Source organism: Camelus dromedarius, chromosome 33 (assembly GCF_036321535.1).
Source record: "Camelus dromedarius isolate mCamDro1 chromosome 33, mCamDro1.pat, whole genome shotgun sequence".
In the NCBI taxonomy this organism is placed as follows: domain Eukaryota; kingdom Metazoa; phylum Chordata; class Mammalia; order Artiodactyla; family Camelidae; genus Camelus; species Camelus dromedarius.
In genome coordinates, this window is record NC_087468.1 from 4,320,013 (window position 1) to 4,333,607 (window position 13,595).

At 37.8% G+C, this 13,595-nt stretch overlaps 1 protein-coding gene across 10 annotated transcripts in view; it reads right to left on the reverse strand.

Annotated features, from left to right (window-relative positions):
* The window catches only part of LOC135318481 (ankyrin repeat domain-containing protein 26-like), a 71,604-nt gene that overhangs the window by 10,837 nt on the left and 47,172 nt on the right, over positions 1-13,595 (reverse strand). For all 10 annotated transcript variants that reach the window (XM_064481734.1, XM_064481739.1, XM_064481742.1 and 7 more), the window contains 7 exons: positions 13,232-13,265; positions 12,811-12,952; positions 10,447-10,657; positions 9,098-9,281; positions 8,113-8,250; positions 6,157-6,669; positions 4,556-4,708 (listed from right to left, as the gene is read on the reverse strand). In XM_064481734.1, coding sequence (XP_064337804.1) covers positions 4,556-4,708; positions 6,157-6,669; positions 8,113-8,250; positions 9,098-9,281; positions 10,447-10,657; positions 12,811-12,952; positions 13,232-13,265 — 1,375 coding nt within the window. The remainder of the gene's footprint in view (positions 1-4,555; positions 4,709-6,156; positions 6,670-8,112; positions 8,251-9,097; positions 9,282-10,446; positions 10,658-12,810; positions 12,953-13,231; positions 13,266-13,595) is intronic.

Below are 13,595 nucleotides of genomic sequence, written 5' to 3' on the forward strand. Positions count from 1 at the left end.
ATGGTCCCACAACAGCTTCACAGGAAGCCCAAGGTGAAGTTTATCTCAAAAAGACATGAGAGTAGCTTTTCCAATGGCATGAACCCCAATAAAATTCACAGGAAACTCAAAAGTTTTAAAGAGAACTGTGGTAGCAAAAACACTGCTTGCTAGCTTGGACTGAAAGAGACAAAGACAGTGCAAAACAGGAAGAGGCCTTTGGGTTTTTCTTAGAAGGTCTACAAGGAGGAAGCTGGCTTGAGAGAACTACTCAGCTGCAAACACAGGTCACTGCTCATGAAAGGGACAGAACAAAGAGCTCAGAGAGGGCAGCGAAGGAGAACCCCTCCCAGGGTTAGGACTAAGTCCTAATCAAAGAGCCAGCATCAGGCTGCATTTCAGAACTGCTACGGACCAGTGTGCCTCCCATCTTGCATCTGTGAGTGAGGGAGTCCTTAGCAGTTTAGCAGAATGTTGGGTGTGTGGTGGCGAATAACCCGTGTCTCCTTATCCTCAAGCCTCAGCACTGAGAGGAGTGTACCCAAGGGGCTGTACTCCAGAAACCATGCCCAGGAACCTCACCCCACCTGAATCCGGTGAAGATGGGAAAGTAAGACCTTGGACTGGAGCCTGAGCCTACCACCACAGCGACCGAGACCTGCTCAGGGACTGAGTGGGGTAAACGGATTTCTCGTATGGAAGCAATAAGAAAACATTGTGGCTAGTGAGCAGATTATGCTGGTTTTTGAATGTCTCCATAAATTTTCAGTTAATTCCATAAAAAAGGTAGAATGGGGGCCAACCTTAAGTGCCCTCCTCGTAAAGAACAGCAAACGGTGAAAGGGGCACCGAGTGAACTGCAGGGCAGGTCTGAAAAGGCAGTTCAGCTTCTGCCTCGCTCTTAACCCCGGAACCCAGTCTCATGAGGGCAAGCTCAGGCCACAGAGACAGCTTAGGTGTTCCAGGGGAGGTGGTCTACCTGCCCGCCCCACCAAAGCCACAGTCCACCGCCAACATCAACCATCAGACATCAATGGATGAAACTGCACGCGATTCCAGCCCCCCGCCTTCGAGCTGCCCCACCTGAAGCTGAGAGGATTAGAGGCCAGCTGTCTTGGCCACACTTTTCCTAAGTGTAGGTTGTGAACAAAATAAATGCTTACTTAAGCCACTGAACTTTGGGGAGTTTGTTAGGCAAAAACAGATGAACAGAAAAGTGGATGAAAAACGATAGTAAGAAATGTAACTTGAACATAGTAGAAATTGGTCTCCCATAAACTGGAATATAACAAACGTTGAGATTAACTTACTAATGACAAAGTGCTGATAAGAAACAGCAGATAGCTGAAAGAAAGACCTCAGAACTAGTGAGAAGGAAGGTACTTCAGAGTTCCCCCCAATCACAGTTTCTTACAAATTGACATGTATTTCACAATTTTCCCTCAACTTTGAGAGTAAGGAAGACTGGTAAGCAAGGAGACATAGGATTTGAAGTCTAATAACTGAAAAATAACTAGAAACAGTCAGTTTACCAAAATCAGACTTTTTACCTCATTTCAATTAACTGAACTTCTAAGAGACAGGCAGCTTTGAGAATTTATTAATCTAGCACTCACTCTTCATTTTCCTTTCCTCAGAGAGAAAATAAAATATTATGGAACCGTAAGTATAGTGTCCTTTGGCAGTATTTAAATTAAATACAATTTTTCCTTTACCTGACTTCAAAGCTGGTTGGTAAGGGAAGGTAGGACTGTCTCAGCTTCATGTTGTAGCACAATGCTTCTCCGTATCACACAGAGTGGCTTTGAACTTTTGAAATTCAAACTACTAGTCTGTTATCTGTTTCTGATAAACTAATTGAATATTATCTAATTTTTAACAGCTGTACTCTTGAAAAATTTTCCTTCGATGGGATGAAATACTTATTTCATTAATTATGCATTCAGCTATAGATTACAGCTAGGCATCTCTCTTTTTAAGTAAAAGGAGGTAGACACAGGGAGCTGAGAGTGCAGGATCTACACCAAGAACAAGATCGGCACCAGTGTTACACACAAGAACCAAGCCAAAAGAGGACTTGATCGTGAACCGCAAGATGATGGATTAGAGAGGCTTCCAAAGAGGAAAGTTGAATTAATCTTTTCCAGGCTTAATCTTTTGCCTCTAGATAGTGAAACCTATGGATGAGTCTATGAATTATAATGAGTGCAACATAATGAAGTATATTGCAGACTGAGTCAGCAGATCCTGTGACCATGATTTGATGGAAACTGGAGTGAAGTGGGAGGCAAGGGTGAGAAACAAAAGGTCTGAATGGGGGCGAGGGATGGACTTTATCTTTGCAAGCCTACTTTCTGTCACAGAGTCATGTCAGAGTCAGCAAGGCATAAGCTGGCCACAGGCCCCTTCAGGAAGCAGCAGATCTCCACAGAAGTAGTTACAGATACCCCATGACACTGACTTTTTGTTATTATGTAAAACAACTGGTACTATGCAAGATGACTCGGAAAGAGTTCTCGTAACATCTGACTTGGTACCGGCATAGGACAGACATAGATCAAGGCATCACCACTGAGAATCTAAAAGAAACCCTCACATTTACGATCAACTGATTTTCAATACGAGTGTCAAAATAACTGAATGAGACAATAATAGTCTTTTTAACAAATGGTACTGGGACAACTGGATACCCACAAGCCAAAGAACAAAATTCGACCTCTACCTCATACAATACATACAAAATTAACTCAAAATGAAAGAGCTAAAACTACAAAATTCTTAGAAGAAAACACAGGTGTGTGTCTTCATGACTGGATCTGGCACTTGTTTCTTAGGTAGGACAGTAAAAGACAGAAATAGGTTAACTGAACTTCATCAGTATTAAAAACTTCTAGTCTTCAAAAGACACCATCAAGAAGGTAAAAAGGCAATCTCCTGAATAGGAGGAAATACTCGAAAATCCTACATCTGATCAAAGATTTGCACCCAGGATACAAAAAGAACTCTTACAATTCAATCATAAAAAGACAATCCAATTTTAAAATGAGCAAAAACCTGGACAGGCCTTCAAAGAAGATACACAAATGGATAAGCGCATGGAAAGATCCCCAACATTCTCAGTCATCAGAAAAATGCAAATCAAAACACAATGAGATGCCAGTTCACACCCACCAGGAGAGCTAATCACCAGTGTTGACAGGGATGCATAGAAACTGGGAGAATTACACACTGTGGATAAAAATGTTAAATGGTGCAGCCACCCTGGGAAACAGTATGGCAGTTCCTCAAAAGGTTAAACACAGTTACCGTATGACCCATATGACAGCATTTCCATTCTTAAGTCTATTCCCCAAAGAAATGAAAACATGTTTACATCAAAACTTGGACAGAAATGTTCGCAGCAGCATTATTAACAATAGGCAAAAAGCAGAGGCAACCCAAAGGTCCATCAACTGATAAATAGATAAACGGTTTAGCCCCACAACCGAGTAATGTTTGACAATAAACAGAAATGGAAATACTGACAAGCGCTGTAACATGGATGAACCTTGAAGACGTTTTGTCAAATGAAAAAAGCTAATCATGAAGGACCACACAGCATGTGATTCCATCCATGGGAAACACCCAGAACAGGCACATCTATAGAGACAGAAGTCAGCCTGGTGGCTGCCGGGGGCTGAGGGGGATGGCGGGCTGGGGGTGATGGCCAAGGGATGCAGGCTTTCTTTTTAGGGTGATGGGAATGTTCTAAAATTGACTGTGGTGACAGCTGCACATCTCTGGATATACTAGGAGATACTAACTATGCATCCTAAATGGGTGACTTATATGATACGTGATTTTTTTTTTTTTTTTGGTGCAGGAAAGTAATCAGGTTTTACTTCTTTATTTTTAGAGGAGGTACAGGGGATCGAACTCAGGACCTTGTGTATGCTAAGCATTCACTCTACCACTTGAGTTATGCAATCCCCCCTATAATATGTGAATTATATCTCAATAAAGTTAAAAAAAATCCAAAGGCAGGATCTAGACAATTTTCTTAATTGTCTATTTTGGGTGTACATTCATGATCTGAACTCCTCCATGCTTTGACAACATGTCTAAAACGAAGAGAAAATGAAGGCAATGTCTAACTTCAACTGGTTAGTATAATGACCTTTCTGCACAAGGTATTCTGAAATCCATGAAGTAAATACACACAGATTCTATATCCATTCACAAAAGTGAAGATGCGTTATGACAATTTTCTGGAACATGCCATGAAACATTATCCTCTGATTTTATCTACCTTGCCTCGTGGTGAGAGATCACTAAAAAATACTGTTTAGTAGGGAAAAAAAGTTAACTTCTGTGGGGAAAGGTGTGTAATTTTCAACTTCTCTAAGGGTAAATATCATAAGAAAAAATATATAAAGAAATGGCAGAATGAAAGTCAAAGTTTAAGAAACAAGTGCATTATAAAGATAATAAAAGTGTAATTATAATGAAGATACAAAAGAAAGCTGTCCCTGAGAAGCTAGTGTCCTGCAATGCTCTGCGCTGCACTCACGGCTGACGTGCTAGATTTCACACGTACTGGGTTCGCAGCTTGATGTGACCTCCTCTCTGAGTCCTGTGTCTCATTTTCTGAGTTAGTGTGATGATGTGCTGTCACCTCCAGGGAAGCTTCCAACATGGACACTTTCTTTCGGGTGTCAGTCAGCTCTTGCTGAAGCTGTCTCATACAGGCCTAAAGAGAGAACTCTGTTACTGATTTTTAAGTCACCTTATCATTAAGTTACATTAATAATATATAACTCCAACATATGGACTTTGAGAACTATCCCCACAGACATCAATTCACCTTCTTTTCCTCACAGGCACACATTCCTGTTTACTAAATTTCATTAAAGACACACAAGGCATGACCCTCCTGCCTTACTGACAGTAAGTTAACTTAGACAATGGATGCAGCCCCACCAGCCATTCCCTGCCCCTCCCAGGAAGTGGCCAAGCTTTACCCCCACTGAAGTCTCAAACAGAAATGGGCGTGTGGGTGGGATGAGTGGTGGTAAGTTCCACACTGTGGAACACTCTCCCTCTTTCTCATTAGAGGCTAAGTTCAGAGTCCTTCACATGTTCAATCTGGTGTTTAAATCCTTCCAACAGACTCCTATCTCACAATAAAAATGAGGTTATTCCAATGGCCTCTGGGGACCCGCGACAACCTGGCCTCCCCTGCCTCCTGGACTGCAGCTCCTACAGCTCCCCCCACCCCTCCCACTCACTCCCTTCCTGCCACTCAGGACTCTTAGCTGCTCCTCAGTCTGAAAATGGGACCCCGATGCCAAACTCGTACATCACAGAGCGCTCCAGTTCCTCTGTACTGGACAAACTTACATCCAAATGACAGTAACTGAGACTTGAAGTGAGAATTGTGAGCAGACTATTTAAAAAAAGTGTTCAAAGTAAATTATAAATAGAACAGGGGAGACTGTCAAACAGTTTTGCTAAAATTTACATTTGTCTCAAATTATGACTGAATGAAAAGTAGATGCCTTTAAGGAGTGGCGAGGTCGTAACAATACATAATTTGAGATGGAAATATTTCAATTTAATTCCAGTTGACATGAATACAAATAAAATTATATCAACTAAAAATATATGAAAAGCTACTGAACGAAAAGTACTGCAAGATACAGTGTTTACACATCAGTTCATCTGGGAAATCTGGATTTGACTGTCAAGGTAATCCACACAATTGAATCTTTTCTCTTTTTTTTTCTTTTACTTTTTTTGTTCACCCAACTGAATCTTAATTTCAAAATACTCATTTTAGGTCTGAGCATTTCATTTATCTGCTTCATCACGACACTAAAATGTGGTGACAGGAAGATTAAAATGATTTGGGCAGTATAAGAGGAAATTACTAAGACCTGCCTGTATCTGTCAACAACTTACAGCTTAATCTCTTAGAATTTCAGGTGACACGGCATCTTTACTCAAAGTAAAGCACCTCTCAGGCCTAACTTTTGCTTGCTGGATACAAGGCATGCTTTTAGGCTGCTTTACAATGTACATATTTACAGCCCACACATTTTTTATATTCAACTAGTTTCAACACTCAGCTTTCATTGGATACTGCTTTGAACTTTCTTTGAGGAAGTCTGAAAGTCAGTTCCCTTTCTGGGTACTTACTTCCATTTCTGCTCTGTCCGTTACATACTGATACAGTCTGTCCTTTAAACATCTGGATTCATCGATTAACTCCTTGTTTCCTTCCTCCAGCATCAGAACTCGTCTGCTCATGGCTTCAAGTTTTCCCAGGTGATCCAGAAACGGCGCTGGGATATTAAGTATTGTCTTTTTACTTGTGGCCTCACTTTGAGCAGCTTCCAGTTGCTGTCGAAGCAACACGTTTTCGCTTTTTAGTTCACATACTCTCTCCTCCAAGAATGCCTGCTTTCCAATGTATCTGTTGACTTCCCCTTGTTTGCTCTGAGACAAGGATTCAGTTTCCTTGTTTGAACGCTGGGCTTGGCCTCGGTCTCTATGCACACATTCAAATACCAACGTCGTTGGTCTAAGAGCATCTCTCCTGGGATGGAGCTCAATTTCTTGGCCACGGAATTGACGTTCAGCTTCAGGAAGTTGCTGAGGAAGCACCTCGCTGTTATCTTCTGGGTCAGACAGCTCAAAATCCTTTGTGTCCTGTAAGTGAAACCCCTTATCTCTTACTCTTTGAACTGTACTCAATAAACTGACATATCATAATTTCCTTTGAAGTGAAAGACTAATCTCTAAGTTTATACAACAAAAAGTTTGCAATATCTGGGTATCCAACTGGAAGAACTTAAGGTGGATACAAATCTCAAACTTTAAACAAGCAGAAATCCCCAAAAGTTCAAAAATTTAATTAAAGACAGTGAATCCATGAAAGTAAAAAAGAAACCACAAAAGGATGTTTAAGAAGCTCAGAACTGGGAAGGCCTTTCTTTCTCTGAAATACAACAAACCCAAAAGGCTTAAAATAAACAATGAATAAATCTGACTACACTTAAAAATTATGTCTGACATCTAACCTTTACAGCTACCCCCAAAGTAAGAGCCTTAGCTCTGTATATATTTGGACAGGTTAAATTTCCTAAAAAAAATTTTCCTGAGAATACTCCATAAATATTCTCCCTTTCTAACATTTTTAGAGCGAGTTATAAGAATTACATCTACGGATAAGTGATAAATCTAAGCACTGTACTAAGCACGTCTACAAACATCAGTTAACTCAGTTAGCTGTGACAATTCTGGAATAAAGGGTTAAAAACACAAGCAAGCTGCAGGGTTTCCCCCAGGTCTTCTGACTCTCTGACTCTTACACCAAACCAACACTACTTCTCTAGGACAAATATAGAAACACAAGAGAAGCCTTCTACTTCCCTAATGGTGAATACACTAAAGGTCAAGAAGCTCAAATTTACAGAGCTCTTCTTAGAAAACCAGGAGACTATTTGCTTCTGCAATAATTTTTATTTCTTCTTCATGGTGTTTATAACAGTAATGGATGTGAAGTAGCAGGGAAATACAGTGAACTGTTTTATTAAAAATAAAATACTGATCAATAAATTATCACTAAGTATAGATTATGGTATGTCACTATATTCAAAAGCTCCTTGTACTGAAATCGCATACCACATGGAGCAGAGCATTACTTTTTATCACACGTAGGAGAACGACACCCAGACTATGGTTTCTGAACCGGCTATACTTTTTCCTCCTTACCATCAGTGGAAATGATAAAGTAACCTCTCCATTCATCTATCAAAGGAGTGAGATCACTGCCAGAAACTAGAATGCCTGCTGTTAGTAGCAACAGTTTTGAGATCATGGAAAGTTCATCAATTCCTATAGGAAATATGAACAGCCTCTCCTCGGATGAGGCCATCGTGAATGTCACTATGTCACTTTTGCAGGCAAATGGATTTGAATTCAAAATATTGCTTTATCCAATGAACCAGAAATGAAACCCCCAGAAAATATATTTACATATATAGGCTTTTAAAACCCTCTATACTTTCTATACCTATAGTATTGGTTTTTAAACTATGTAAGTATACAAATTCATACACACACATGTTTGAAGATGACTAAAGAAAATACCTCAGCATTCATTTTCTTGTTAGTCTTTTCTGCCTCCTTTTGTTGGGAAAGATGACGGGCCAGGATTTCATCTTGTATTACTCTGGCATTCTGCTCTCGAGAAAGTTGTCTCTGAGCATCATTTTGCTCTTCTAAAACCTGGAGACATATTTCATTAGGTTTGGGGTTTTATACCATGAAAAAAAGTCAAAAAAAGCTCAGGAGGGGAATCTTAAACAAAAAATTTTTTAAACTGTTAAAAAGAAGTAGCCTTTTTAAGCACAGGGATATTTACTGCACATAAATAACTCAAATTCTAATATATATGACAGCTAAATTTATCACAGAGCAAAAACACAAGGGATGCAGTATCATGAAAGAAAAAATTTTTTAACACTTTTTAAATTGAGTTATAGTCATTTTACAATGTGTCAAATTCCAGTGGAGAGCACAATTTTTCAGTTGTACATGAACATATATATATTCATTGTGACTTTTTTTTTGTTGTGAGCTACCACAAGATCTTGTATATATTTCCCTGTGCTATACAGTAAAATCTTGTTTATCTATTCTGCATATTCCTGTCGGTATCTACAAATTTTGAAATCCCAGTGAAAGAAAATTTCTTTATAAGGCATTTAACCAATTCCATCACAGTCTCAAGGCAATTCAGCCTGGATTTTAACTTCAAAAAGCCAGAATTAACACATGGATTTGAATTAGACTTGTTACTCTGTTGAATGGACCAAAACCGTCAATCCTTATGTTAATGATTAAGCTCAATTTAACTTCCATTCCTTCATTCAGAAAAGACACAGAGCATCTATTAGATGCCAAGAACATCAAGAAATTAGTAAGTTAAGCTCTAAATGTCATAGTTCATGTTTAGGATGAGATAACTTTTATTTGTTTTAAATGAAAATACAGATAAATTCAAAAGAATATTATAAATAATATTGATGAAACAGTGTTAGAGATACGCAATTTTCACCTAAGACTAATTTACCTGGTTTGGTTTATTCCTTATGCTCTTCCGTTTGCATTCTAGTGCCCGGGCAGTGCTTTCAAGTTCTTGGTTCGCGGAAACTTGCTCATTGCATTCTTCCTCTTTTCTTTTTAAGTCATCCTTAGTGTTTTCATATAATATATAAGCATTTTTCTTCTTCTTTGTTTCTTGTTCTAATGTTAATCTGCAGTGAAATATGCTTACCTTAAAATTTATTTTGTTAGAAAATAAAAAGTTCATTTTATGATCTGGTTCTTCACATGCTGATTTATTACCCCAATGGAATTTCTATGTTCTCAATTTTTTTTTTCATTTTTAAGTCTCACATTTTAAATTCCTCACTTCAATCTCTTCATAGACTATATATATGTGTATATATATATATATATATATTTGAAAAGTAGCAATGAAAAGACATAATGCTACTGAGTTTCAGTCAAGAGTAACTCTGGTCAATAGTGTAGGAAAGAAAATTTGCAATTATTCAGTAAGGTTTGAATTGAAAATTACCCTTTCCCCCCACATAGTCATAAATTACTCCTTCATTAGGACAGAGAATTTAGTTATTAATTAAAAGAGAAGTTGCTATTTAGAAACAGGTTTATAATTTCATAAGAAATAAAATTTCAACTTCATGAGATATTACAGGGACTCCTACATGATCTCCAGGGGAAGGTAACATCCGCAGATGTCTTTTCCAGAACACTGACCCACTAATTAGCATAATCCAAGGCGAGGCTGGGGAGTCTACTCCCTGATGCCCTACACTTTATGTTTCTTCTTTTGCAGCACTTTGAACTTACCTTGTTGAATATTATTTATTTTAGTAAATCATTTTTAAATCCCTTTTGGTACAAGGCAGGATCCCTATTAAGTAATTAAGAAATAAAGAGTAACCCATGCTTTCAGCACAGACCTTTGAACTAATCTTATCTCTGTATGAGAGAGATGCTGAATAAACTAAACAGTAATCACTTTCCACTTCACTTTTTAGTCCATCCATTCATATGTTAAGAGTCAAACTGCATAAATTTTTTTAAAGTTTCTGCCTTGAGAAAAATGGTCATTTCATAATTCTGCAAGTGGGAATGTAAAGTAATATAAACTTTCTGGAGGACAATTGAGAGATAAGGACCAAAGATTTTTTTAAAGAAATATAGAATGAGTGTGTGTGTATATATATATAGCTGTTATTTCCAAGAGTCTCATATTCCACAATATTAATGAAATTTTCTCCCCTGTAAAATCCCAAAAGGTAAGTTAGCAATCTTAAGACTTTTCCTACATACCTACAGTATTAAAGTAAATATAGAGTTCAAATATTTCTTTAAAACCAAGAAATTCAGTACCTCATGCTGCAGAGCTGTCGTTCCCACTCCACATTTTGAAGTTTTAACTGTGATTTTGCTTCTCTTGTTTTCAACAGCTCTGCTTGTAGCCAGTTCACCTTATTTTCCATTTCTTTAATTTTTCCTGTAAGTAGTGCACAGTCAGATTCTTTCAGTTCTATTGATCTGAATGAATGAACTGGATCCTCAATTTTCAATAACCTATCAGAATCTGCATTAGGAAGAAAACAAACATAGAAACAAAATATATGAGCAATTTTTGTGTATAAAGGACTGTGCATTTTCACATTCATTCATCCATATATTGAACAAATGGATATTGAGCATCTATAACATGGAAGACATTCTTCTAAGCTCTGCAGATATTAAAAGAATGACAAAATAATATTATGAACATTATGCAAATAAATTTGACAATTCAGATGAAGTGGGTAAAATTCCTTGAAAGAGAGAAATTACAAAAGCTCAATTAAGAAAGAACAAATAAGCTAAAAAGCCCTATATCTTAAAAACCAAAACAAAAGTCCTATTTAAAGACCTTACGACAAAGAAAATTCCAGTCCCAATGGTTACACTGGTGAATTCTACCATATATTTTACGAAAATTTAATACCAATTCCACACAAAGTCTCCTCGAAAAACGAAGAGGAAGAACTATGTCCTCGTTCTATAAAACTAACATTACCCTGAATCCAAAACCAGACAAAGGTATTACAAGAAAGAAAACTAATGTCATGAAAATGGAGGTAAAAATTCTAAACAAAACGTTAGCAAATTAAATCCAACAATACAGGAAAATTCATCACGACCAAGTGGGGTGTATCCCAAGAACGCAGGGCTGTTTTAACACGTAAAAATCAATGTTATTCATCATATTAACAAACTAAAAAAGAAACCATATGATCATGTCAGTGGATAAAAAGAGGCACTTGCCAAACCTCAGCATCTATTCCTGATAAAAACTTCCAGCAAACTAGGAACCAAGGGAACGTCTTCACTATGACAAAGATCCGTGCTAACCCTACAGCTGACACCATACGCAATGGTGAAAAACGGAACGCTTTTCCCAGAAGGTGAGGAACCGGACAGGAATGGCTTCTCTTACTCCTTCTATTCAGCACTGTACTGGAGCCAGTGCAATCAGGCAAAATAAAGAACCAAAAGGCATCTAGATGGGAAATGAAGAGGTAAAAGTGTCTGCTAATCAGCGGGGAATACGATTACATGATGCGAGTCAGCTAACTCCAACCTGTGGGCTGGGTTGCTTGCTTTGGTAAATAAAGTTTTACTGAAATACAGCCATGTCCATTAACTTGTGTATTGTCTATGGCTACACTTGTTGCAACACTGACAGAGCTGATTAGCTGTGACAGAGAATGTATTTATTGGCTGCAAGTCTTAAATGTGAACTCTCTTTAGTAAGACAATAGTTTAAGAAAAATCTTGACCACCTTTGGTTATGTAGAAAATCTGAGAGAATCCATAAAAAGGCTACTAGAACTAATAAATGTGTTCAGCCAGGTTGGAGGGCACAGAGTCAGTATACAGAAATCAGCTATATTTCTATCATCAGAAACTAAAATTTAAAATATAGTATTTTGAAACAAACAAATAAGTAAAAATACACTATTTACAGCTGCACTGAAAAATAAGAAATACAGGTAAACATAAAAGATGGAAAGACCCAGACACTAAAAACTCTTAAAATATTACTGAGAAAATCAAGGAAGACCTATGTAAATGGAGAAATGAACTTTGTTCAGGGTTAAAAATTCCATTTTGTTAAGAAGTCAATTCTCCCCAAATTAATCTACAGATTCAACATGATCTACATCTCATTTCCAGGACACTAGCAGACTTTTTTTTTTTCACATTGACAAGATGATTCTAAAATTCATGTGGAAAGAAGGGTAATAAAAGGAAACAAGATGAAGCCAGAGGACTGTGGCCTTTAACCATGGAGCTACGAGAAGCAGGAGCTGGATTTTAGGCAAGGAGGTTAACAAAGACCTGAATTTTAAAAACTATCTAGTAATCATGCTGGCGGCGTAGACCAAGGTTCCAGGAGGTGGAACGGCGGAGAAGAAAATCCTGAGGTGATTTCAGCGTTCTAGGAGGGAAGCAGTGATACCCTGACCTTGGGTGAAGGCGTAGGAGCAGCAGAGTCAACAGAAAGCACAGGGAGTGGGAACGGTCACAGCCCCCGGCTGGCAGCGCACAACACGTCTGCTTCTGCTTGGACACAAAGCAGGTTTCTGAGACGCAGCGGACTGTAACGGAGCTGTGCTCCCTGGGGCAGTACTAGGTGTGCAAAGGTTACCACGAGATACTTAAAAAGGCTGTGTAGTCATATGGGGGTCCTACCTTTACTCTCCGGGCCAAGTTGTTCGATTAGCCTCAGGGTACTCTTACAATTAGGGGAAAGCGACTTGTGATCCTCAGAAGCTGTTTCCGGTGCCAGAGTTAAGTCATCGAGGTCATCCACAGAATTCACCTGCTCTGTGACCTACAAATAAATAATGCTATTTCACAGTGTCTCCAACATAGTTGTAAAATACGCTCAGTGTACAGAGGTGATAAATATCCATCTTTTTATGAGAGCAAAAACACAGACAATTCTCCAAACAACTGATTTTCGTCAGAAGGCTAACTTTATCAATAATGTTTCTAAATTATTTTTAAGTAAATGTCTCTACAACAAAGGAGGATTTTCTGTTTTTCCACTCTATCTTTTATAAATTTTTTTTACTACAGGAAAATATTTTTGATTAATATCTTACTATACCTTGTCCTTTTTAGTAGACATTTTCTTTGAAGACCTGAAAAAAGAAAAAAGCAATTCCTTTAAGCCAAATACTAAATATTGAAAATACAAGAAGTATGTAAATCTATTTTTTTATATAAAACCTTTGCATTGATAATTTTCAATAAAAGGGATTAAACAAAAAATGGAAACAGTAACATTAAAGGACAAAGAAAGCATATCAATTATATTATTAACAAAGTATTAAATTTAAATCAAGCAGACAAGGAAAGGAAAAGGAAGAACATAAAATTACTTGTATTATTTGATAGGAAAAAATATACCAGGATTTTCTTGTTGTTGTCCTTTTCAATAAAAACTGGCTTTCATGGCAATAAAACCTATT